Here is a 27,345-nt window from a genome sequence, read left to right as displayed (position 1 = left end):
AGTGTTTTCCAGCAATTTCTGTTTTTTTAAGTTTCCAGAATTTTCATTTCTTTGTTTTAAATTTATTAAAGGCACTTTCATAATTTGGCATTGCTGGGATTTGAATTTGTGATCACTGAACTTCTGTCCTCTTATTGGTTATGAGTACTTTCATTTCAGCCCCTGTCTGTGTCCTGCTGCACTGGAAGTGATTATGAGGAGTAGATGATCAGCTCAAATGCCACACGGTACAGGTCTTCATAATCCTTCCTCCTGTTCTTCATTCTCTGCCCTCTCACTCACCTCTGGCACTAACTGTCCTCTGACCAAAATGAGGAAGCAAAGATTCAGCGGGAAGAGAAAAAAACCTGAGACCTGGAGCTATGGCCCAAAGCAAATAAAGCACAAAAGGAGCTCTTGTTCTAAACACACAATAGAATTTACCCAAACTCAGCTGTGATGAAAAAGGCTGGTCTTTAAGAAGTTCAAAGCATCACCGATTAACAGCAAGGGGGCAACAGACCTTATGGAAGTCTTAGCACCATCTTTTTAGATGAACCAGAGAGGGCCATTGACCCACATCCTGGGAATAGAAGAAAACTTCAGTCATCTTGATTGGTGGAAGATTTTCAATGTGATGCATTCCCTCGTTTCAGTTCAGGACAGAGACAAACAACTCCAGGTCTGTGATAAAGCCTGGCTTTTGAGAAACTTCAGATGATGATTCAAAACTAATGAACATTCGGCAAAATGCATGTGGGAAGGAGTTTTCAATTTTGGAGAGTGGGTATGATGATTTGGGAGAGTGGATGCCCTACATGTATAGCTGTAGGAGGCAAAGGAAACTCTGCAATACAACTTCCTTTCTAATTGATGTGGTCTCTGGTGGAAAGGGACAAAATCTAGCTTTTGATTCAAAATCCAATGTGAAAGTATCTGTTTGGAGATGAGAGTATTTCACTGGATTGACACAATGACGGCAGGCACATGTTCTGTCAGAGGCAACAACAGCAGAAGATCTTTCGACAAATGTTGTTTCTCTTGTGTTCCACAGCTTTCTTCAGCTGCACTTTGGCCTCACCCATGTAATCTTGAACCTTCTGCACATTTATCTCGATGTTGTTGAGGGTCTCTGATTGTTCCTCCACCAAAACTGCCATCTGCAGGAACAAGTCATGGATCTCACGGACACGACACTCCAACTCCAGCAGCTCCCGGTGCCGCTGCTCAATTTCTGACAGAGCAGTGCGTGCCCCTCGCACTTCGCTCAGCAGGTTTCCGGAGAACACATCCCACTTCCCCTGTTCTATCATCTCCTCCATCTCGTTGTTGGAAATGTCTTTTCCCATGATCTCGAGCTGCCGCTGGATCCGGGTCTTGCAGTTTTCCCGTTGCCTCATCTCCTCCTTGTTATACTCCGACATGGCGTTGTGGAAAGTGTGCAAGACAACAAAGTGCTGTGCCTGGGCGATCCGAACAATGGCAGCATTAGGCCCATGTGTATTCGTTATCTCCTTGATGTAATTGTTTAGGTCCTGCAGCCTCCGGTGGATCTTCTCACCCCGACTTTTTATATCTTTTGCAATCGAGTTTGAATCCCGCTTTATGCTGCTAAGACGTCTCATCGAGGTCAGGAAGCGAGTGTTCTGCTTTCCTAGACGTTTAATGTCCACTTTCAGGCGCCCATTTTCCTCTTGGATTTGTTGCACTTCTTTGTGAAGCACCTGCAGAATGAAGTCACATTCAAATACCAAGCCTTCACGAGTGGAATCCACCTCATCTTCGGTCTCTGCTTGCTGTTGGGACAATTTTGAACATTCGATCAATTCTTCAAGTCTGTCCTTCATTGTTCCTGAAAGAAACCAAAATAATCATGATCAGAAAAACCAAAATGACAGGAGCGACTCAGCGAATTTACATTATTCAGTAAATATATAAAACAAAACGTGCATCCCTATAGCTTTTTGGAGATCCTGAGGACAACTGACGGTGTTTTACAGAAAACAAACTGCTTTTGAGATCCACTCATTTATCATTTGGAAACGGAACAGAATATTCCTTTAGATTAGATTACTTACAGTGTGGAAACAGGCCCAACAAGTCCACACCAACCCACAACCCACCCAAACCCTACATTTACCCCTTCACCTAACACTACAGGCAATTTAGCGTGGCCAATTCACCTAACCTGAACATTTTTGGACTGTGGGAGGAAACCAGAGCACACCCACGCAGACACAGGGAGAACGTGCAAACTCCACACAGACCGTCGCCTAAGGTGGGAATTGAACCCTGGTCTCTGGCGCTGTGAGGCAGCAGTGCTAACCACTGTGCTGGAAGATTCCACAAGAAGTAGTGAGATAAATCTTTTTATGTTGTTAGGTAATGTTTGAATGTTGGCTAGAATTATGGGAGGGCTGCTGTAGTGTTCTTCAAATTCACCTACAGAATCTTTCCCATCCACCCGAGAGGGTTGAACACCTTCAGTTTCAGATCTTATCACAAAGGAAACCTGACAGAATATTCCTGTGCTGCACTTCCACAGGGACCCTCAGTACTTACCCACCAACAGTATGGGACACTCTCAGCATTGACTCTCTGACAGTGCGGCAATCCCTCAGCACTGACCCACCAATAGTGCGGCACTCCCTCAGCACTGACCTTCCAACAGTGTAACACTCCCTCAGCACTGAGCCTCCAACAGTGCGGTGTTCCCTTAATACTGACCCTCTGACAGTGTGGCACTCCCTCAGCACTGATCCTCTGACAGTGTGGCATTCCCTCAGCACTGATCTCCGACAGTGCAGCACTTCCTCAGCACTGACCCTCCGACAGTGCGGCACTTCCTCAGCACTGATCCTCTGCCAGTGTGGCATTCCCTCAGCATTGAGCCTCCAACAGTGCTGCACTCCCTCAGCACTGTCCCTCCGACAGTGTGGCACTCCCTCTGCATTGAGCCTCCAACAGTGCCGCACTCCCTCAGCACTGACCCTCCGACAGTGTGGCATTCCCTCAGCACTGATTTTCTGACAGTGTGGCATTCCCTCAACACTGACCTACGAAAGTGCGGCACTCCCTCAGCACTGACCCTCTGACATTGTGGCGTTCCCTCAACACTGTGCCTCCAACAGTGCTGCACTCCCTTAGCATTGAGCCTCCAACAGTGCCACATTGCCTCAGCACTGACCTCTCGACAGTGTGGCACTCCCTCAGCACTGACACTCTGACAGTGCGGCTCTCCTTCAGCACTGATCCTTTGACGGTGTGGCATTCCCTCAGCACTAACCTACAACAGTGCGGCACTCCCTCAGCATTGACCCTCTGCCAGTGTGGCACTCTCTCAGCACTGACCTTCCAACAGTGTGATACGCTCTCAATACTGACCTTCCAACAGTGTGGCACTCTCTCAGTTCTGACACTCTGACAGTGCAGCATTCCCTCAGCACTGACCCACCGGCAGTGTGGTGCTCCCTCAGCACTGACCCTCGGACAGTGAGGTGCTCCCTCAGCACTGATCCTCCAACAGTGCCACACTCCTACAAGGATTTTCTTTACCTCCGATCAAGATGGCCAAGTGGTTAGAATTTGGACTCAAGATCCAATGGATATTGGTCTTTGTGGGTTTGATAGCAGAGATTTTGTGGATGACATGGTGGCTCAGTGGTTAGCACTGCTGCCTCTCAGCACCAGGGACCCAAGTTTGGTTCTAGCTTCGGGTAACTGTCTGTGTGTAGTTTCAGGTTATCCCTTGTCTGTGTGGGTTTTTTTCAGGTGCTCCAGTTTCCTCCCACAGTCCAAAGATGTGTAGATTAGGTAAATTAGCTATGGGAAATGTGGGGTCACAGGGATAGGGTGGCTCTGGGTGGGATATTCTTCGGAGGGCTGGTACAGGCTTGATGGGCCAAATGGCCTCTAACGTGCACAGTGAGTTTTCCATGAAACAAAATTTTGCAGCAGAAAAGGTGTAAATGACCTCACCTGAATAGCAGTATCCTGTAGTTTTGATATCTTGTGTTTCCGAGCTCTAAGATGTGCCCAATCTGATTGCATATCAAGCAGGTGGCCTGAAAAAGATTACAAGTAAACCATATAAGTACAATGTGAATTTATACAGTGCATTGAACACTGAAAAATGCCCAAATCTCCATAGTTTTTATGATTATCTGTCAGTTTATCCACTAACAAACAATCTGTGCCTTCTATTTACGACAGAGTGTATTTAGGGCAGAGGTAGCTAGGTTCTAAATTAGGATTAAGGATTCTAGGGAGAAGGCGTGAGAATGGGGCTGAGAAACATTTTGGCCATGATCGAATGGTGGAGCAGTCAAATGGTCTAATAATGCTCCTATAAATTATGGTCTATTACAAAGTATTAGCCTTGAATTTTCTGAGCAATTGCTCAGAGGTTTACCTTAATCTACCACTAGATTCTCAGCTGTAGCAAACAATACTATTTTACTGTCTTGTCAGGGGTTCTAACTTGTAAAGTTCCGTTTTGGGAAGGACTTTTATGACACAAGACATGGAAATACTCTGCAGGTCAGGCACTATGTGGAGAGAGAAATAGAACTAATGTATTAGGTCAATCAGGAGAAATGGGAAAAGCTTCCCCAATGGTAGTTTCTTAAATACATAACATTTTAATTTTCATACCTTAGAGAGAGCAGATTTAACTATTTTTGACAGTTTTATGTTATTGTAATGAAATTGGCAGGAAATTTAAGTTCGACTTGAACAATATTTTGTCAGTATTGGTGAAGTCCTATAATGCTAGGACTGAAAGAAGAAATGGGACATTCTAAACAACTTAATTCAATCTTTAAGCATGGGTTTCAGAATTATTCATTGATTCAACTCTCTTGGTCTGATATAACATCTACTTAGACCCACTCCCACACAATTAAATCCACACTAGCTGCATCAAGGCGTCATTATCCAAATAAGCTAATGTACAAGATCCCAGAGTGGGAATTGCACAACAATGGAAAGATGAGCCATTTATTACTTTTGGTTAGTAAGAGGAATACGTTTAGAAAGAGATTGCTTCCTTGTTTGAATATTTCTATTTCATCTCTTTTCATGATTAAAGAAGTCTCTTTGTGTTCTGCACCATCTTTAAATTCAGAGACAGGAACCAAGTTTACCACGGTCCAAACTTTGGTCAATTTATTGACAATCTTTGATACTGAGGTTGTGGGTTTGTCAGAGCCCATAATCCAAACTGTTGCTTACTTTCACATAATATTGAACGACTGCTGTACTGTTGGAATTGTCATTATTAGATGAGATATTGAGCCATGGCTGTAGGTGGCTGTATTCCAGGATATTCCCCTCCCTCAATCAACTGCAAAAATAGATGATTTGATCGTGATGTCATCTGATGTTTCTCGGAGCTGCTGAAGATACATTGCCACCCTGTCTTCTACATTACAACTACATTTCAAAAAAATACTTTGTTGGCTCTGGGATATCCAGAAATTGTGCTATACAAGTAAACTTTTCTATTACATTGCCTTATGGGAACAGGGAAAACAGTCTGAACAACCAACACCATCCTCACTTACAGGATATGTACAGTTCTGCTGATTGGCTTCCTTTCCTGAGACAGTTCACATCAGGAGCAGGGTATCTGGAGTATTGGCTGGGCCTCCCTCTCCCCCTCACGTTTTCACACCAAAAACTGCAGTTTGGGTACTCTTTGGCTTCACACAGCAGAGCTTGGAAATAACAAGGCATAATTATCAAAACACTTCACTAAAAGGACAGAGCTCCTTTAAAAGTTAATCTGGGGGTGGTGAACTAAAGAGTCAGTATCTTGTGACAAACATACACCAGCACTCTTAACATTATCAACCTCTTGGATTTCTCTAACCAACACCATCAATCCACACTGACTACCAGCAGCTCAAAAAGAGGATCATATCATCTTCCCAGGGCAATTAGGGCTGTGCAATAAATTCCACCTCCTATCCTTCAGAAGAATGGACAGTCTCGTCCCACTCAATTAACATTGAAAAAGTCATAAAATAAGATAAAATTGTGAAAGCGTTTTTTCACACACTTCACTGTCTGTGTACCTTCAAGTGATTTATTTGGACAACTGAAGTTATGCTTAGGATGGCAAGTTCTCCAGATGACGTCTCTTCCCATCTGATGACATTACTCTGCATTTGATTGACCAGGCTATTGTAAAATATGCCTCAATTTGTTAAGTTGACCATTTAAAAGTCTTTGCATCACACCGAACAACCAGCCAGCAGCTAAGATTAGAATCTATTTCTAAAATGAAACACATTAAAGTATGTATTTTCTCAGCGTGAGCTATTGCTGTTTTGAGAACAGGAAATGTTGGTCACTCACCCAGACAGCCCTCAGAAAGAGTCCGGGTCGTGGAATGAGAAAGCAAGCTGAGTTCTTGGAACAGACCTGGTTGTGTTGGACAGTGTGAGCTTCAAGCCCCTTGCATCTGCATCCTTCTTACAATTTGTTAAAAGCAATTCACGGTTCAGATTCTTCCAAGCATATCTCACTCACTTGATGTGCAATGCAGCCAAGAGGTCAATTCAGAAACCCTTATGTCTGGCGAATTGTCGTCCTTTTCTATTTGGTTGAAATTGAAGATAGAGCAGGCCAGTGGTCTTGCATAATCCCCTTGAAATACTGCAGTCTGGAAATTAACACCCAGTCACAATGCTGTCCAGAGTCAGACTGCACAGCCTCATATGGGAGGTTATTATTGTACCATGTGACTAAAGTACCATTCTGGGAAGTGACACTGAGATAAAGAAATAGTTTCCTTTCCTGTGGGCGATTACGGTTGATCACTGAATGTGTATTGTCAAATAGCAAGGGAAAGAGACTGTAGTTCCTGCTACAACGAACTCCTAACCACAGAAAAACCTCATTCACTCAGAATTTCCCCTCTACAGTGTGTCAGATATCAATGCATAATCATTGTATGATTTAACAACTCTACAAAATGTCTCTCACATTGTGTCATTTGAATGACTAATTCATGCAGAATGTTGTGAGTAGGGGGGTCCCAAATATCTCACAAACACAATGCTAAGGAAGTCTCCAGTATGGAAACTAATGCCTTTCCCTACGTTGTCATTCACTCCAGATCTACAAACTTTCAACCTTCCACCATTAGTGGCCGTTCCTTCAAATCTCAAGGTACTAAACTCGAGACTTCCTTCCCTGCAGCTCTCCATTTCTGTTTCTGCCTCTAAGACTCTTCTTAAAACCTACCTCTTTGACCAAGTTATCTTTTAGTCTCTTGCCCTAATATCTCCTTATGTGGCTTGGTATCAACTTCCTTTTTACAAAAATAACATTCTTGTGAATTTTTGGGATGTGCTGCCATATAAAAATATAACTTGTTGTTTTCATCGCTGTTTGTTCTTTCTATCACTTATATGTTCGACTTAATTACTTAAGAAATGGGGTTGGCCGAGGTAAAGGTATTTTTAAAGATTGTTGAAAGACAAAGTTAAAAATCACACAACACCGGGTTGTAATCCATTGGTTTATTTGGAAGCACTGGCTTTTGGAGCGCTGCTCCTTCATCAGGGAGTTGTGACAATCACCTGATGAAGGAGCGACGCTCCGAAAGCTAGTACTTCCAAATAAATCTGTTGGACTATAACCTGGTGTTGTGTGATTTTTAACTTTGCCATAATCTCGTGCTCACTGATAAATGAACGTTGTTCAAGGCCAGCAATTAACTGATCACAGATTTTCACCAGATCGTCTATGGGGATTTTTTCAACTGTGTTCAGAAAGTCATCATTACTATCCTCACGCTGATCCGTATTTAAAACCATTTCAGCAATTTTCCCACCACAGAAGGAATGCACGATGGGGTGCCTCATTGTCAATGTTCAGCATTTATAAAGTCATAGAGATGTACAGCACGGAAACAGACCCTTCGGTCCAACTTGTCCATGCCGACCAGATATCCCAACCCAATCTAATTCTACCTGACAACACCTGGCCCATATCCCTCCAATCCCTTCCTATTCATATACCCATCCAGATGCCTTTTAAATGTTGCAATTGTACTAGCCTCCACCACTTCCTCTGGCAGCTCATTCCATACACGTACCACCTGCTGCATAATGTTGCCCCTTAGGTCTCTTTTATATCTTTCCCCTCTCACCCTAAACCCTCTAGTTCTGGATTCCCTGACCCAAGGGGAAAGACTTTGTCTATTTATCCTATCCATGCCCCTCATGATTTTATAAACCTCTATATGGTCACCCCTCAGCCTCCGATGCTCCAGGGAAAACAGCCTTAGCCTATTCAACCTCTTCCTATAACTCAAATCCTCCAACTCTGGCAACATCCTTGTAAATCTTTTCTGAACCCTTTCAAGTTTCACAACATCTTTCCGATAGGAAGGAGACCAGAATTGCATGCAATATTCTAACAGTGGCGTAACCAATATCCTGTACAGCCGCCACATGACCTCCCAACTCCTGTACTCAATATTCTGACCAGTAAAGGAAAGCATACCAAACACCTTTTTCACTATCCTATTTACCTGCTGTACTTTCAAGGAACAATGAACCTGCACTCCAAGGTCTCTTTGCTCAACCACACTCCCTACAACCTTACCATTAAGTGTATAGGTCCTGCTAAGATTTGCTTTCCCAAAATGCAGCACCTCGCATTTATCTAAATTAAACTCCATCTGCTACTTCTCAGCCCATTGGCCTCTTCAATGTAAGCTTCCTGTAATTTATTTACACTTTTGTCCGATAAACTTGGTGCATAAGTGATGAGGTTTGCTATGATCTTTTTCTCTTCAGTGACACAAAACCCTTAAAAGTCTTCATCTTTAGGTTCATTTACATCGAACCTCGTTGTAGGCCAGAGTCTGTGCCAAGCATTTGTTAATGTTGATTTATCAACATCCTTCCAAGCATTAGCAACGGCATAAATGGCATCCTAACACTTAACTCTTTCAGAAAGTCTTGAATTCCTATCCCTCTGTTAACTGCAGCAAGCATACAGTTTAAAAAATAGTCATGATTTGGAGATGCCAGTGTTGGATTGGGGTATGCAAAATTAAAAATCACACAATACCAGGTTATAGTCCAACAGGTTTATTTTTAATAGATATTTTTATTGAAAATTTAACATGTTTTTACACGTTTACAAAAGAAAACTAAACATTGATATACAATTAAATCTTAAATAAATAATAACCAAAATCTATCAAACAGAGAAAAAGAAATACCAAGAGAAAAAAAACCAAAACTCAACTAACTACTCATCTAACCTACAACTAACCAGAGTGTACGATTAAATCTCTTACATTATTCAAGAGAGAGAAAAAAACGACGGATAACACAGAAATTGAGTAGTGGTATATATGCTGGGAATGTGTTAACATCAGATCACAACAAAACCTGTATTCGTGCGGGATTCTTCTCCCAAGGGGCCCCGGACCAGCCAGGTTCGCCATCTCAATTAAATAAAAGCCCTTGTTAGGATGACCGAAATATCTGTATTTGTGTAATTCAAGAAGGGCTGCCATATTTTATGGAATAATTTGGTTTATTGGTGCACTATATTTGTAATGAAGTCAGGGGGAATATATTCCATAATTATTCTGTGCCAATTCGAAAGTCCATGAGGGCCCTCAGCCACCCCGTTTACCAAAATATTTTTCCTTGCACAGAAAGAGAGAATGCAAAATAATCCCTTCCCTGTCGTAATTTCAAGTGTTCTTTATCCAATAAGTGTGTCTCCTGTAGGAGAGCTATATCAACCCTTTCTTTCTTAACGTTTGATAATATTTTATAGAACATAGAACATAGCAAAATAATCCCTTCCCTGTCGTAATTTCAAGTGTTCTTTATCCAATAAGTGTGTCTCCTGTAGGAGAGCTATATCAACCCTTTTTCCAACACCTCTTCTCTACATTTTCTTCCTGTTGACTGATGAATTACATCCCTTGACATTCCAGGTGCATCATTTAATCGACTGATTAACCATAGTCACCGGGCAAGTCCGAGACCCCTCGGGAGGAGAAACCCTATCCAAAACATCCCGAGTATAGAGCATATAAAATTCACAAAAATAAATGCTCTTCAATACACTCAGATCAATATAATAAAAAAACATTTCTAAATAAAAAAATATAAAACGTATTTAAATGGAGATTTTCCCCCTTGTTCCCAGGGGGCATCATTTCTTTCCAAAAGCCCTTCATATCCTCTCCCAACCAGTGCCCCACCCTTGACCTAGGCACCCCACAATAGGATAAAGAAAATTCAAATATACTACAGAGCGAGAGTTAACAGTGAGTACCCTACCCCCCACCCACACCAACACCTGGATATATTTGCTAATGTTAATACCATGTATGAATATATATAACTATAAAATTACAGTCTCAACAAATAATAATTAAATATAGTAATACAAAATGACAAGGGAAAACAACCCCGCTCCTAAAGACAGAGATAAAATAGGATAAGGTAACCACCTCCCCCCACCCCCACCCCCTTCCCCCCCACCTACATTAACTAGACCCCCGGCCTATATATATATTAAAAAAAGGGGGAGAAAATCGCTAAGCGAAGAACAGATAAATAAACCCCTCTCCCCGCCCCCCGGAGATAATATTAAACAGTAAGGTAATAAAAGGAAAAAAAAAGGGGTAAATCGGGGTAGGGCAAAACAACATCAATTAACTCTTACAATTTATCTAACAGAGTGCAAAAATTCCTTGGCCTTCTCCGGCGATCCGAAGTTATACACAGACCCTTCATGGCTGAAGCGTAGCACAGCTGGGTAGTGCAAGGAGTACTGAAAGTTTAAGTCCCTTAATGTTTCTTCGCTTCGTCAAACGCCTTCCTCTTTCGGACCAAAGCTGGGGAAAAGTCCTGGAATAACATAATCTTGGATCCTTTATAAATCATGGCTTGGGGATCTTTCCCAAGATTTCTGGAAGCTTCCAAGAGCATCTGCCTCTCCTTATAGCTCTGCAGCCAGAACAGAACCGGGCGGGGGAGCTGGTTCGAGCCGGGCCCGCGCACTGCAACCCGGTAGGTCCATTCCACCCTTACCTGGCCTGATCCAGCCTCCAGATTTAACAGCTGTGGAAGCCACTGCTCGAGAAACGCTGTAAGTTGGCCTTCCTCTTCCCGTTCGGGAAGGCCCAGCAAACGAATATTTTTTCGATGACCTCAATTCTCGAGGTCATCGATGTGATTCTCTAAGGTCCGGACTTGCTGTTTGAGAGTCCGGACCTGATCCACAGCCGATTCTGCTATAGTCTCAGAGGTTGCAGCCTTTAGCTTCGCCCCCCTGACTCGGCACTCAATTTCCTCAATGTCTCGGTCGTGCTTTTGTAGCGCGGCCAAGAGCGAATTCCATCTGCTCCGGGACTCTTCGATGAAGGCGTCGATCTTCACGTCGAGTTTGAAGATGATTTCCACGAGGCTCGCCACCGTAGGTAAGTCCCCCGGGGCGGCTGCGGACGCCCCAGCTGCAGCTGGAGAGGATGGGTGAGGGGTTCCTGCCTGCTGAGAACTGCGGGCTCCCTTCCCTTTCGTCATTTTGACAGGAGATTAGATTGTTTAAATTCAGTACTGAGCAACTAATTACATTAAGTAAAAACTATTTTAAATGATTTGGTAAGTGTGGTAGAGGCGGGTGACCCACTTTGCCCAAGTCTTGGGAGGAGCACTATAGACTCAGACTTGCTGGGTCGCCGTCATCTTGGATCTCCTCCATCCAGCAGGTTTAATTGGAAGCACTAGCTTTCGGACCGCTGCTCCTTCATCAGGTGGTTGTGGTGGACACAATTGTAAAACACAGAATGTATAGCAAAAGTTTACAGTGTGATGTAACTGAAATTATACTTTGAAAAATACCTTGATTGTTTAAGTCTCTCATCTGTTAAAATGACCATGTTAGTTTCACTCCTTTCATGTATAACTCACAAAACCTTTTTAAAAAGTTACATTCTCAGGTTAACTGTAACATATGGTGTCAGCCCAGATATATGTTGAAGGTGTTAGCCGCTGTGTGCTGTTGTCTGTGCCATAATTTTTAGACTAATTCTAATCTAAAAAAATGAGTTAACAGAGTCTTACATGGATTTGTGCAATTTCTGAGAAAAGTACAATGTAACTCTGCAAGTACAAATTCACCCCACAAATGTATATGTGTATGTGTGCATGTAGGTTTGTGTGTGTGTTGTGTGTCTGGGGTTGGGGGTTGTGAGTGCCTGTGAGAGGAGTATATATGTGTGTGAGTGTAAAGGGGTCTAAGTCTGTTGTGTCTATATAGGAGTGCCTGTGTGTGTGTGAGTGTAGAGGGGTCTAAGTCTGTGAGAGGGTCCATGTGTGAGTGTGAGAGTGCGTGTGTCTGTAGGAGCGTGTGTGTGTGTCTGTGTACAGGAGTGTCTGTATGTATGTGTGTAAATAGGAGTGCCTGTGTGTGTGCGCGTGTGTATAGAAGTGCCTTTGTGCGTGTATGTAGTGCAATGGTGGTCACCTGTAGTGTGACATGAAGTCAAGGTCCTGATTGAGGCCCTCCCTATGGGTATGAAACTTAGCTATCAGGCTCTGCTTGGCTACTTTTTGCTGCTGTTCCTCCTGAAGCCTGCCTTGGAGGATGGTCACCCGAAGGTCCGAGGTCGAATGTCCTGGACCACTGAAGTGTTCTCTGACTGGGAGGGAACACTCCAGTCTATTGATTGTTGTGCAGTGCCCATCCATCCGGTGCTGTACCAGCTGCTCGGTTTCACCAATGAACCATGCCTCAGGACATCCTTGCCTGCTGCGTATGAGACAGACAACGTTGGCTGAGTCGCATGAGTACCTGCCTTGTATGCTTTAGCGGTCTAGGACGTTCGACCTCAGACCTTCGTGTGACCATCCTCCAAGTTGGACTTTGGGACAGGCAACAACAAAAAGTAGCCGAGCAGAGGCTAAGTTCAGTACCCATAGGGAGGGCCTCAACCGGAACCTTGGGCTCATGTCACACTACAAGTGACCACCATTGCACTATACACACACACAGGCACTCATACCCCTACTCCTAAACACACACACGCACTCCTACACACAAACACACACACACACACTCTCCTATACACAGACACACACTCCCACACTCAAACATGGACCCTCTCACAGACTTAGACCCCTTTACACTCACACACACACATATACACTCTCTCTCACAGACACTCACAACCCCTCACCCCAGACACACACACACACATATACGTTTGTGGGGTGAATTTGTACTTGCAGAGTTACATTGTACTTTTCTCAAAAACTGCACAAATCCATGTAAGACTCTGTTAACTCATTTTTTAGATTAGAATCAGTCTAAACATTATGGCTCAGGCAACAGCACACAGGGGGCTAACACCTTCAACAAGAAGTTTGGCAGGGGGATGCGTGGAGCAGATGTCCAGGAGCAATAAAATTTTACAGTTTTCTTCCAGTCCAGCTTGCCTGCAAAGAGCTTGTGCCGCTGGTAAGAAGTGATTACTAAACCAGTCGAGAAACATTTCTCTGGTTACCCATGCTTTCTTGTTTGCATAATAATGTACAGGTAAATTATGTACACCTTCAGACATCTCGGATGTTTGCTTTTCCCAATCACTGCCAACTTCATCTTGTGTGTGTCTGTAGCATTGGCACACCCAAGATAGTTAACCTGTCCTTACTATCCTTTAAACCTGTTGGTGCTCTCTCACCAGCCGTTATTCAGCAGAAGACTTTTTACCACAGATTTTCAGATACTTTACACCAATATACTTCTTAAATTTTTGCAGCCAACCTTCTGCATATTGGCACTCACTTTCAATGTTCAGTTCTTTAAGATATCTTGTAGCTTGTTTCATGACCAATAAACCAGTTAGTGGCATACGTTCACTTCTTCGATGTCGAATGCACTGTGTCGAACACAGTTAAGATCTTCAGTTTTTGCCCTATGCAGTGTTTTCCTATTTTTCATTAGTTTATTGTCATCACTGTTACCATAAAACTTCAGTAACTTGTCTTTCTGATTTTTTCAATCATATACAGTGGTAGTTCCAACACCATATTCTTCAGTAAGATGCTGCACAGACACACCACAATCAAGCTTCTGTAATAACTCCACTTTCTGTGTTATTGATATTGTCAGATACTTCCTTTTCTTTTTATTATTGTTACACATAGGTGTATCTGCAGCTCTTTTTGGCATTTTCACAGTGAAGTTACATAGTGAAAAAAAATACATAGTTGACACCTGCCAGTGTTGGGCCAAACCGCCACGTGGGTCAAGTGGGTGTCGACTTCGCACGCCAAATAAGCCTTGTTATGCAGACATGACTGATGCTTCATACTTCACGAGAAAAACTTGGGATTTCAGAGCTTTTCGGATTTCAGAACTTCAGGAAAAGGATTGTTTACCTGTACTAAGCCTCTGCTAATAACAATAAAACAGTGTTGAGAAGAAGGGAGAGAGTTAGGGAGCACAGTTTACCATTTTCAGGGTCACCAAAACTCTTTAGTCAAACCAGAGCCTGCGAAATGTTAATGCAGAGAATTGGGCACTGAGTTTTGGTTGCTTGTCACACAATACAATTACGTTGAATGTTCCAAACTCTCCAATTGTAGCTTTAATTACTTGGCTACAAGGTTACGCAAAATTCAGGCCTAAAGTGATAAAAACAGGCCTTAAAAGAAATTGATGAGTGAAGATGTATTTTACATTGCAACAGTACTTAGCAAAAGTCCAATTCTTGATAGTCATCTCAGCTATGGGAATGGTGAAGCTCAAAGAGTAATTTCCTTATGGTAAACTCTGGATAAATAGCCTGCCTGCTGTAAATTAATTAAAATGCTGGATGCTGGAATCTGAAACCCAAAAGAGAAAATGCTGGAAAATCTCAGCAGGTCTGGCAGCATCTGTAAGGAGAGCAAAGAGCTGACATTTCGAGTCTAACTGACCCTTTGTCAAAGCTTTGACAAAGGGTCAGTTAGACTCAAAACGTCAGCTCTTTGCTCTCCTTACAGGTGGTAAATTAATTAAAGTTGAAACTTTATTGCTGGAACAGCACAGCAGGTCAGGCAGCATCCAGGGAACAGGAGATTCGCTGATCCGGGCACAGGCCCTTCTTCAGGAAGAAGGGCCTGTGCCCGAAACGTCGAATCTCCTGTTCCCTGGATGCTGCCTGACCTGCTGTGCTGTTCCAGCAATAAAGTTTCAACTTTGATCTCCAGCATCTGCAGACCTCACTTTCTCCTCGTAAATTAATTAAACTTTGTCCAATCCTTGTTGAATTGGTGACAGATCAGGATAATGGCAGAAGGGACTGGAGAATTAGACACAACAAGTCATGGTGCTTTATAAGCAGGCCTGCAAGAAAGTAAGAACAGAAAACTTTGAAGAAAAAGTGAAGGCTATTATAGTGAGAACAATCTGCTTCTGACTAATGCTTCATTGCTGGTCATTTACAAGTTACAAACACTAGAGGAGAGCAATCTTGGTAGCTGAATGGCCTGCTATTGCTCTCTGTCCACGGCCAGTTACAGGAAGGCACTTGAACTATTTCCTGGGAGATATATAAATCTCTGCCTGGAGTTAGCGTGGGAGAATTCCTATGGAAATTCAAATCAAGACTGGTCTCTGTAACAGTTTATTGGCAATCACTGGCGTAGAATGTGAATTGCCTGTTTTAATTTCTATCAGCAGAAGATTGGCTGTGCTGAGTTCCACTTCTACAGCTGTTGCCCTGCACCACACATCCACTGCCAGTAAGCAAATGAGCACCACTCAGGGCGGATGACAACATTGGACACTGAGGGAAGGATAATAATAAAATTTACAAAACATCCCAATATTTCCCATATTCAGCTGTTTGAGGTCTAGACATACAGAGCTATTCTTTGAAAAACAGAGCATCAATATAATGTCTCAATGAGAAGGCTACAATGATACATGTTTCCCAAAGTGCCCCAATCAGACAGAGACAATCCACAGTGAATACCCTGAAGCAAACTGGGACAAGGTGGGAGGGAGTGGTGATGATATGTGAGAGTGACAGTTACAACAATATTCTCAATGACAGGCAGACTCTACAAACAGGTAATTTCATGGGAAGCAGGGAGACCATTCAGTGGTGAGGAAATGAAATAACTCCTCGGCTTTGGGGAGACCCCAATTTAAAGAAGCAGTTAGTCTCCAGCTGGTCTAAAGCAGAAATAAAATGGCAATCTTTTGGAGCAGGTGAGTTGAACACTTGGAGCAGATGAAAGTCAAACTGGGCAAGTATGAGCTCAACATATTTGGACCTGAGAAAGACTAGCTCCACAAATCAGAGGGCGGCTGAGAGTCATCGCAGTGGAATTCTGGGAGACATTGCCATTGTCATCATGTCTGTACAGCAGGACAGAGAGAACCTCGTGTTAAGGTGTGGTTAAACCTGAAACGCTACATTGATGTTTTCAACCCTGTGGCCTCCTGTGACCAAGATTCACCGACGTCAAGCCAGTGTTCTTCTCTGACCATTGCCTCCTGCTGGCTGACTGTCACTGACAGGGCAAACAGCGGGCTGGTAAGGGAACATGGAAGCTGAACACCAAGCTGTTGACTCCGGGAAACATTGGTGATCTCAAGAGAGGTTACGCAGGTTGGAGAACCATGAAGCCCTTCTTTGAGTCCCCAGCAGACTGGTGGGAAACAGTAAAAGGGAACATTAAGAGGTTCTTCATCCTCAAAGGTGTTCAGGAGGAGAGAGAGAGGCGGGAAAAACTGTCCCAACTCCAGGAAAGTATGCAGAACCTGCTCCTGCTGCAGACGATGGGGGTCGATGTCACGGAGGACCTCAAGGAGGTGAAGGGCCAGCAAGCCTCGCTCTTTGCTGTGGGGGCCTCCAAGATAATCTTCCGGTCCAGGGTCCACTCCGTGGAGCTGGTCGAGATGTGCTCACGTTTCTTCTTCCAGAAGGTGCACAAAGAGAGCTCCGTGCTCAGCAGCCTGAAGGAAGAAGATGGCTCGATAACGTCATCTCAGGCTGACATCATGAGGATCAGCAAATCCTTCTATGCCAGTCTGTATGACACAAAACCAACCGACAGCACAGCCTCCCAGTCATCCCTGTCCTCTATCACGGAGGTCTTAGACGACAGAACACAGGAGAGGCTGGACCAGCCGCTATCTCTGGACAAGCTGACCAAGGCCCTCGAGTCCTTCAAAAAGAATAAAACTCCTGGAAGCAACGGCTTACCGGGTTGAGCTCTATGATGCCCTGTGGGACTTGATTGGCCAGGACCTGCTGGAGATGTATGTCAGTATGCTTCTGGCAGGTACCATGAGTGAATCCATGAGGAAAGGCATCATCACTCTCATCTACAAGCGGAAGAGGGAGAGGGAGGAAATCAGAAATTGGAGACCCAACCTCACTACTGAATGCGGATTACAAAATCTTGTCAAAGGTCATCGCCAACCAGGTCAGGTCTGCTCTGGGATCGGTGTTCCACCCTGACCAAACCTGTGCTGTACTGGGCAGGAAGATCACTGAGAGTCTCGCACTCCTCAGGGCTACGATCACTTACGTGCAGGACAGGGGGTTGGACACCTGCCTCATCAGCCTGGACCAGGAGAAAACCTTTGACAGGATATCACACAGGTATATGAGAGATGTTCTCTCCAAAATGGGCTTTGGGGAGGGAATCTGTAATTGGATCAGACTGCTCTACACCAACATTGTCAGTGCAGTCTAAATCAATGGGTGGGAATCAGATAGCTTCCCAGTTAGATCTGGAGTCAGGCAGGGCTGCCCTCTCTCTCCTGCCTTGTTTGTGTGCTGCATAGAGCCATTTGCCGAGTCCATCAGGAAAGATGCGAGCCTGAGAGGGGTGACTATTCCTGGCAGCGGGGGCTTATAAGTTAAGGCCTCCCTGTACATGGATGACGTCGCCGTTTTCTACTTGGATCCACTGTCCGTGCACAGACTCATGTGCGTATGTGACCAGTTCGAACGGGCCTCGGGGGCCAAGGTAAACCGAGGCAAGAGCGAGGCCATGCTCTTCGGGAACTGGGCCGACCAATCCTCGATCCCCTTCACCGTCAGGACTGACCACCTGAAGGTGCTGAGTATTTGGTTCGGAGGGGCTGGGGCGTGTGCCAAGTCTTGGGAGGAGCGTATCAGGAACGTGAGGCAGAAACTAGGCAGATGGAAACTACGGTCGCTCTCCATTGCGGGTAAAACCCTGGTCATCAGTGTGAGGCACTGTCATTGCTGTTATATGTGGCACAGGTCTGGCCTATTCCCAGAACCTGTGCTGTCGCAGTCACCCGGGCCATCTTCCATTTTATATGGAGATTAAAGATGGACCGGGTCCGAAGGGACTCGATGTATAAAGATCTGGGCAACGGGGAAAAAACATACCCAATGCCACCCTCACCCAGATGGCCACCTTTCTGTGTGGCTGTATCAAGTTGTGTGTGGATCCCCGGTACACAAACACCAAGTGTGACTACGTACTGAGGTTCTACCTGTCCCTAATGTTGCGAAGGATAGGCCTGGCCTCGCTGCTGCGGAACGCTCCAAGTAGTTGGATCATTCCGTATCACCTGTCCTTCGTGGAGAAATTTATGAAGAAAAACATCTTTGACCACAAGTCCATCAGGAGGTGGTCAGCACGTAGTGTCCTTGAGACCCTTTGGGAAAAGGAGAGGGCAGATCCTATCGAGTAGTTCCCTGAGCAGACTGTCAAAGTCATTTGGCAAAATGCTTCATTGCTAGAATTTTCCAACAAGCACCAAGACATGGCCTGGCTGGTGGTGAGAAGGGCTCTGCCTGTGAGATCCTTTCTGCACGCCCGGACTCTCAGCCGCACCGCAAGCTGCCCTCGAAGTGGCTGTGGAGAGGACAAGACTGTCACACACCTCCTTCTGGAATGTGCCTGTGCAAAGGAAGTCTGGAGAGGAATGCAGTGGTGTTTGTCGAGGTTCGTCCCAAACAGGTCCGTGATGCGGGACTCCGTGCTCTACGGTCTGTTCCCCGGGACGGACACCAAGACGATCATCAACTGTGACTAGAGGATCATCAACTCGGTGAAAGATGCTCTTTGGTCTGTCCGAAACCTGTTGATCTTCCGACTGAAGGAGCTGACCCCGACTGAGTGTTGCGGACTGGCACATTCCAAGATCCAGGACTACGTGTTGAGGGACGTGCTGAAGCTTGGGGCAGCTGACGCCAAGGGGGTGGGGAAAGACCACCGTGTAACGTCTGCCTGCCAAAGAAGAACAGGGGGCCCATGCAGTAAGTGGGCTCCGCTGACGTCTCAGCTAAATACATGGATGGTAAATGTACAGACCTGTATATACGAATGATTAATTCCGATCTCTGTATGTACAGAAATGAAATGTATATGTACATATGGAACCACCAATTGTACAGATCATCAAAATATGTTATGAATAAAGTATATTTTTGAAATTAAAAAAAGGCTCTGTGAAGATGATGACTGGTAAGATCAAGGTGGACAAGGGAGCAGCCAATAAGAGACTGGACCAGTGTTAGAGTGGACATGCTGAGGCCTTTGGTCGAGAGGTTTTGCGTCAGGAGGCTGAGCGAGGGTGCGGGCAAGGGTTCTCGCACTCTACTTTCTTTCTGTCTAGACTATCTAGGGATGGTAGTTAGGGGTGTGGGAGATCAGGGTGACTTCCGGTGACTACACCTGTGAGAAGTACACCTGTCTGCAGCTCTTGACAGACCACAGGGAACTGGAACTGGAACTGGAACTGGATTCACTCAGGATAATCCGGGCTGCAGAGAATATTATTGATAAGAGCTAGAGTCAAGTGATCACTTCTAAGATGCACAATGCAGGTTGCTGAGTAACCACCAGAAGAGGTAATGTGGGAAGGCAGCTAGTACAGGGTTCCTCTGTGGCCATTCCCCTCATAACAGGTGTCCCGCTTTGGATACATTGTGGGAGGGATGACCTTTCAGGGGCTAGGAGGAGCAGTTGGTGGTGGTGTGGGGTGACCTCTCAGGCGCTAGCAGGAGCAGTCAGTGTTGGAGTGGTGATCTTTCAGGGGCTTGCAGTTGAGGGGGTGACCTTTCAGGGGTGAGCAGTCGGGGGGTGGGGTCACATTTCAGGAGTGAGCATCAGCAGTCAGGTCAGTGCCACTGTGATCAGCTCTGAGGCTCAGAGGGAAAGGGTACAGTCAGACAGAGTGAAATTGGTAGGAGACTCAGTCATGAGGGGACCGACAGGAAATTCTGTGGCCACAGCAGAGACACCAGGATGGTGTTGCCTCCCAGGTGCCAGGGTCAAGGGTGTCTCTCAGTGGTTGCAGAACATTTCTGAAGAGGGAGGGTGATCGTTGGTGGTCAGAGGTCATTGTGCACATGGCTACAATTGACATAGGTGAACAAAGGGATGTGGTCCTGTGAAATGAGTATAGGGAGTTAGGTAAGAAGTTAAAAAGAAGGACCTCAAAGGTAGTGATCTCTGGGATTACTCCCAGTGTCATGCGCCGGTGAGGATAGAAATAGAAAGGTAGGCCAGGTAAATGTGTGGCTGAGGAGCTGGTGTAGGGGACAGGGTTTCCAGTTCTTGGATCATTGGGATCTCTTCTGGTGATAGAGGTGACCTGTACAAGAGGGACGGGTTGCATTTGAACCAGAGGAAGACCAACCCTTGTGGGTAGATTTGCTAGTGTTACCGGGGATGGTTTAAACTAGTTTGGCAGAGGGTTGGGACTCTGAATAAGAGAGGGACCATTGACCAGTCAGGGGAAAATATATCAGCCATCGAGAGCAAGTTTACTATTCAAGATATTCAGGGGCACAGTCAAGGGAGGGAAAAGACTTCTGGTTTAAAGTGCATTAATTTCAACGCACGAGGCCTGACTGGTAAAGCAGATGGGCTCAGAGCATGGATTGTCTCTGGGGACTGGGATATTATAGCCATAACAGAAACATGGCTGAGAGAAGGGCAGGACTGGCAGCTCAGTGTTCCACGATACAGAAGCTACAGGCGGGTCAGAAGGACAAGTAAGTGAGGAGGGGAGTTGCCTTTTTAATAAGGGAGGATGTAACAACAGTGCTTAAAGAGGATATTCTTAAGGGGTCATCAAATAAGGACATATGGTTAGAACTTAGAAACACAAAGGAGATGGTCACTTTGTTGGGACTGTACTATAGACCCCCAAATAGTCAGTGGGTATTAGAGGAGCAGATATGCAGAGTGATTGCAGATACCTATAGGAATAATAGAGTAGTATTAGTTGGAGATATTAACTTCCTTTGTATTGACTGGGCCACTCAGAGTGAAAAAGGTTTGGGTGGGGTGGAATTTGTCAAATGGGTCCAAGAAAGTTTCCTAAATCAATATGTAGAGGGTCCTATTCGGGAAGGTGCAACATTGGACCTCCTTTTAGGAAATAAGGTTGGGCAAGTGACTGAAGTGTTAGTCGGAGAGCACTTTGGGTCCAGTAACCATAACTCTCTTAGTTTTAACATAGTTGTGGAAAAAGGTAGGAGAGGTCCACAGATTGAGGTGCTAAATTGGAGCAGGGCCAATTTTGGGGCCATTAGGCAGGATCTAGCAGAGGTCGATTGAGTGAGTCTGTGTGAAGGAAAAGGAACGGCTGATAAATGGGTGGCTTTTAAAAGTGTGATATCAAGAATCCAAGACCAGTATGACCCTGTTCGGGTGAAGGGAAAAGCTGGTAGGTTTAGGGATCCTTGGCTGACGAGGGATATTGCGGAAGTAAGGGAACCAAGTGAGGATGTTTTGGACTGCATACACATTACCAGGAGAGGAGATGTTTGCAGCCTTAAAGCAATTGAGGATGTTTTGGACTGCATACACATTACCAGGAGAGGAGATGTTTGCAGCCTTAAAGCACATTAAGGTGGATAAATCCCCTGGGCCTGATCAAGTCCATCTTTGGACATTGTGGAAGGCTAGGGAAGAAATTGCAGAGGCCCTTGCAGAGATTTCTGCTTCATCTTTAGCTACTGATGAAGTTCCAGAAGACTGGAGGGTGGCTAATGTAGTTCCTTTGTTTAAGAAAGGTAGCAAAGACAAGCCAGGAAACCACAGGCCAGTGAGCCTAATGTCAATGGTAGGCAAGTTGCTGGAGAGGATACTGAGGGACAGGATCAACCAACATTTGAACATAGAACATAGAAGAGTACAGGCCCTTCAGCCTTTGATGTTGTGCCGGCCTTTTATCCTACTCTAAGATCAGACTAACCTATGTACTCTTCATTGTACAATCTTCCTTGTGCCAATCCAAGAGTCACTTAAATATCGTTAAAGTATCTGACTCTACTAACACTGCCGGCAGTGCATTCCACCCACCAACCACTTTTTGTGTAAAGAGCCTGCCTTTGACAGGTCTGATTAGGGATAGTCAGCATGGATTTGTGCACAGGAAGTCATGTCTGACAAATCTTTTCGAGTTTTTTGAAGAGCTAACCAAGAGGATAGATGAGGGTAGGGAGATGGATGTTGTCTATGTGTACTTTAGTAAGGCCTTTGACAAGGTCCCACATGGCAGACTAGTCACGAAAATTAGGTTGCATGAGATCTAGGGAGAGCTAGCTAATTGGATTCAAAATTGGCTTAATGGCTGGAAGCAGAGGGTGATGGTTGAAGGTTGTTTCTCAGACTGGAGGCCTGTGACTAGTGGTGTGCCACAGGTGCTGGTGCTGCGACCTTTGTTATTTGTTATTTACATAAATGATCTGGATGTGAATGTACAAGGCATGATTAGTAAGTTTCCAGATGGTACAAAATGAGGAGGTATCGTTGATAGCGAGGAAGGTTATCAAAAATTACAGAGGGATCTTGATCAGATGGGGAAATGAGCTGAGGATTGGCAAATGCAATTTAGTACAGATAAGTGTGAGGTGTTGCACTTTAGAAAGTCAAACCAAGGTAGGACCTGTACAGTAAATGCTAAGGTCCTGAGGAGTATTGTGGAACAAAGGGACCTACATAGTTCATTGAAAGCGGCATCACAGGTAGACTGGGTGGTGAAGAAGGCATTTAGCCTTCATTAGTCAAGGCATTGAGTACAGGAGTTGGAATGTTATATTACAGGTGTATAAGTCATTGGTGAGGCTGCACTTGGAGTATTGTAGGCAATGTATGTCCAATGTCCATTTAAATGCCCTTAATGTTGGCGGGTCTACGACTGTTGCAGGCAGGCCATTCCACGTCCCTACTACTCTCTGAGTAAAAAAGCTACCCCTATTATCACCCCTCAATTTTAAAGCTATATCCCCTCATATTAGCCTTCACCATCTAACCCTCTGATTATCTTATGCGTCTCAATTAAGTCACCTCTCAACCTTCTTCTCTCCAACAAAAACAGCCTCAATTCCCTCAGCCTTTCCTCATAAGACCTTCCTTCCATACCAGGCAACATCCTCGTAAATCCCTTCTGAACCCTTTCTAAAGCTTCCACATCCTTCCTATAGTGTGGTGACCAGAACTGCACGTAATACTCCAGCCGCACCAGTGTTTTGTACAGCTGAAACATAACCTTCTGGCTCTGAAACTCAATCTCCCTACCAATAAACCTTCAGCATTATCCACAACTCCACCAACATTAGTGTCATCTGCAAATTTACTAACCCATCCTTCTATGCCCACATCCAAATCATTTGTAAAAATGACAAACAGCAGTAATCCCAAAACATCCTTGTGGCATTCCACATCAGCCACTTTACCTTCATCCACTTCTTTTGTCACCTCTGGAAGAACTCAATAAGGTTAGTTAGGCATAACGTACCCTTCACAAAACCGTGTTGACTATGCTAATCAAATTATTCCTTTCTAGATGATTATAAGTCCTACTTCTTATAACCTTTTCCAACACTTTACCCACAACTGAAGTAAGGCTCACTGGTCTATAATTACCAGGGTTGTCTCTACTCCCCTTCTTGAATAGGGGAACAACATTTGCTATCTGCCAGTCTTCTGACACTATTCCTGTCAACAATAATGACGTAAAGATCAAAACCAAAGGCTTTGCAATCTCCTCCCTAGGTTCCCAGAGAATCCAAGGATAAATCCCATCAAGCCCAGGGGTTTTATCTATTTTCAGATCTTCTAAAATTTCTAAAACCTCCTCTTTGTCAACCGCAATCCCACCTAACCTAGTATCTTCATATTCTCACTAATTAACATTGCCCTTTTCCAATGTAAATACCGACGGAAATTATTCATTAAGTGCTCCCCCGTGTCCTCAGATTCCACGCACAACTTCCCACTACTATCTTTGATTGGCCCTAATCTTACTGTAGTCATTCTTTTATTCTTGAAATACCTGCAGAAGGCCTTAGGGTTTTCCTTGATCCAATCTGCCAACAACTTCTCACGTCCCCTCCTGGCTCTTCTTAGTCCTCGTTTTAGATCTTTCCTGGCTAACTTATAACTCTCAAGCCCCTAACTGAGCCTTCACACCTCACCCTCATATAAACCTTCTTCTTCCTCTTGACAAGAGCTTCAACTTCTTTAGTAAACCATGGCTCCCTCTCTCGATAACTACCTCTCTGCCTGATACATATATATTTATCAAGGACCCGCAGTAGCTGTTCCTTGAATAAGCTCCATATTTCAAGTGTGTCCATTCCCTGCAGTTTCCTTCCCCATCCTATGCATCCAAAATCTTGCCTAATTGCATCATAATTGCCTTTCCCCCAGTTATACCTCTTTCCCTGCAGTATACACCTATGTAAAAAGGTAAAAGCAAGGACTGCAGATGCTGGAAACCAGATTCTCGATTAGAGTGGTGCTGGAAAAGCACAGCAGTTCAGGCAGCATCGAGGAGCAGGAAAATCGACGTTTCGAGCAAAAGCCCTTCATCAGGAATAGAGGGTAGAGTATATACCTATCCCTGCCCATTGCTGTTGTAAATGTAACCGAATTGTGGTCACTATCACCAAAGTGCTCACGTACTTCCAGATCTAACAACTGGCCCAGTTCATTCCCCAGGAACAAGTCCAATATGGCATCACCTCTTGTTGACCTGTCTACCTACTGTGTCAGAAAACCCTCCTGCACACATTGAACAAAAACTGACCCATCTAAACTACTTGAACTATAGTATTCCCAGTCAATATTGGGGAAGTTAATCTGTTAAGCTGGAAGCAATATCTGTTACGAAGCGTCATAAAATATTTTTATTGTTTGAGAACTTATGTCTGCTAGTGGAGGAAAAGTGGACTTTACTTATTCAATTCTATAAACAGGTCAAAAAGTCATTTTGGCGGGGAGGCGGAGTGATGGTGCTGCTCTTAGCAATCTCAGGCACTCAGGGTCAGGGAGAAGTCCTGAGATGCTGACACATCAGCGAGAAGAAAGCTCCAGAAGCAGAAGGCTGTGGAGGTCTCTTACAAGGAGGGCATCACACAAGGTCATGAAGTCACAAGGTTACAGAACCCATGTTAAGGAAAAGTGAGATGAGTTAGCGGTGTTTTAAGAGCCTCAGGAAAGACATTAGCTGAAGAGAATAGCATCGATGTACTGTACAGCAATGTCCCAAATTGAAACCAATTATAGCTGTGCCAGCCAGGTGAGAGCTTTAACGTGAAGATAGGGTCACTCTACACTGAGTGCCTGTAAGATTATTTGTAGGGTAAAAGGGAGAAATCTTTTTTTCTGATGTTGTAATAAGATTAAACTGCAAGACAAAGGAGCAGAAGCAGGCCATTTGGCCCGTCAAGTTTATTCTGCCATTCAATGAAATCATGACTGATCAGATAATCTTCAAATCCATTTTCCTGTTTTCCTTGCAAAACCCTTGATTCCCTTACTGATTAAAAATCTGCCTTAAATATACTTGATGACTCAGCCTTGGCAGCCCTCTGCAGTAAAGAATTTCACAGATTCATTATCCCTTGAGAGAAGAAAGTCCTCACCGGTGTCTCAATTAGGCAACTTATTCTGAGATAATGCCCTCTGGTCCTAGGCTCTCCCTTTCCTGATGAAGGGCTTTTGACCGAAACGTCGATTCTCCTGCCCCTCAGATGCTGCCTGACCTGCTATGCTTTTCCAGCACTACAGTTTTTGATTCTGATCCCCAGCATTTGAAGTCCTCACTTCCTCCTTGTTATTGTAACCTTACTGTGAAGCCTCTCTCATAAGGGGAACCAACCTGTTCACATCTAAAACAAAATTAGAAATTGCTGGACAAGCTCAATAGGTCTGGCAGCATCTGTGGAGAGAAAGCAGTTTTAACATTTTGGGTCCAGTGACCCTTCTTCAGAACAATTAGCTTGATTTCTCTCCACAAGTGCTGGCAGACCTGTCCACATCTATCCTGTCAAGCCCCCTAAGAATCTTATATTTTTCAGTAGGGTCACCTTTCATTCTTCAAAACTCCATTGAGTCCAGGTCCAGCCGACTCAACTTTTCATCATTAGAAAATCTTTCCATGCCTGGGATCAACTTTGTGAACCTTCTAAGGACTGCCTCCAATTCTGTTTTTTTTTCCTCGAAGGTGTCCAAAACTCTTTGCTGTGTTCTAGGTGTGGTCTAAATCATGGCTTGTTTAATTTTAGCAAGACGTCCCAGGACATTTATATAAATAATATTCAGCTCTTTTATTCTTCCTGTCAAAGTGTATGACCCCACATTATAATCCATCTGCCAGGTTTTTGTCCACTCACATAACCTTCTAATCCCCCTGTAGACTGTTGCCGAAATGCTGCTGAACGCCAGGATCAACAGAAGAGTTCAACAAATCTGAGCAGGGCTTTGTGCACAGTATGTAATTGATAGTCACCTCATCAACACAGCCTAGTGTACCTGAAGCCTGAGGTCACCAAATGGCTGCTGTGATCTCGGAAATAATCTGCAATAAATACTGGACCTCCGTCTACTTATATCCACATCCCAGGATTCGTTGTTTTAAAAGGGCAGAAGTAAATGCTGATGTGTGAAAAACAAGAGGTGAAACGGCAGGATAATTTGGTTAATAAATCAATGCAACATTACTCACAGATCCTTGTAGCTTGAGGGGTGCAATATCCTGTCAACAGGTTGGAAGGAAACAGTTGGAGGATCCTCACACGCTGAAGTGCAATTTCTCCATTTCCAAGCAGTCCCAACGCCCTGAGCCACAGATTCCACCTTCCGTCGGTGTCTGCAGCATTTACAGTACTGATTCACACCCTGACGTAAACAGCTCTGTTACCTCACCCTGGGCTCTAGGAGGAGCGAGGCACATGGAATCCCCTGGAGCAGGTAATGAGACTGGGATTCACAAAGTTGCTCAGTTAATTCTGTCTGGATTGTGAAAGGGGCGGATTCGGACAAGTTGGGAATGTTCTCACAAGCATAAACTACTCAGACAATGGAGGTAGTT

General features: G+C 44.5%; 1 protein-coding gene across 5 annotated transcripts; it reads right to left on the bottom strand.

The window, feature by feature from the left end:
* Positions 1–27,120, bottom strand: stx11a (syntaxin 11a). 5 transcript variants are annotated; one of them, XM_043704253.1, is made up of 4 exons: positions 26,980–27,120; positions 5,544–5,696; positions 3,958–4,043; positions 1–1,831 (listed from the first exon to the last, which is right to left on the bottom strand). In XM_043704253.1, exon 4 carries the CDS (start codon positions 1,824–1,826, stop codon positions 975–977), a length of 852 nt encoding a protein of 283 aa, XP_043560188.1. In that variant the 5' UTR covers positions 1,827–1,831; positions 3,958–4,043; positions 5,544–5,696; positions 26,980–27,120; the 3' UTR covers positions 1–974. The 5 variants fall into 5 exon arrangements, with proteins under 5 accessions (XP_043560188.1, XP_043560186.1, XP_043560187.1 ...); XM_043704251.1 differs by lacking the exon at positions 26,980–27,120 and adding an exon at positions 6,340–6,669; XM_043704252.1 differs by lacking the exon at positions 5,544–5,696.
* Between the last annotated feature and the right edge of the window lie 225 nt (positions 27,121–27,345).

This window comes from Chiloscyllium plagiosum, chromosome 15, assembly GCF_004010195.1.
Source record: "Chiloscyllium plagiosum isolate BGI_BamShark_2017 chromosome 15, ASM401019v2, whole genome shotgun sequence".
NCBI classification, from domain to species: Eukaryota; Metazoa; Chordata; class Chondrichthyes; order Orectolobiformes; family Hemiscylliidae; genus Chiloscyllium; species Chiloscyllium plagiosum.
This window is presented reverse-complemented; position numbering and strand designations above follow the sequence as displayed.

Bases quoted from the DNA above. Each gene is read 5' to 3' on its own strand.
- stx11a (XM_043704253.1), bottom strand. From the start codon at position 1,826: ATGAAGGACAGACTTGAAGAATTGATCGAATGTTCAAAATTGTCCCAA.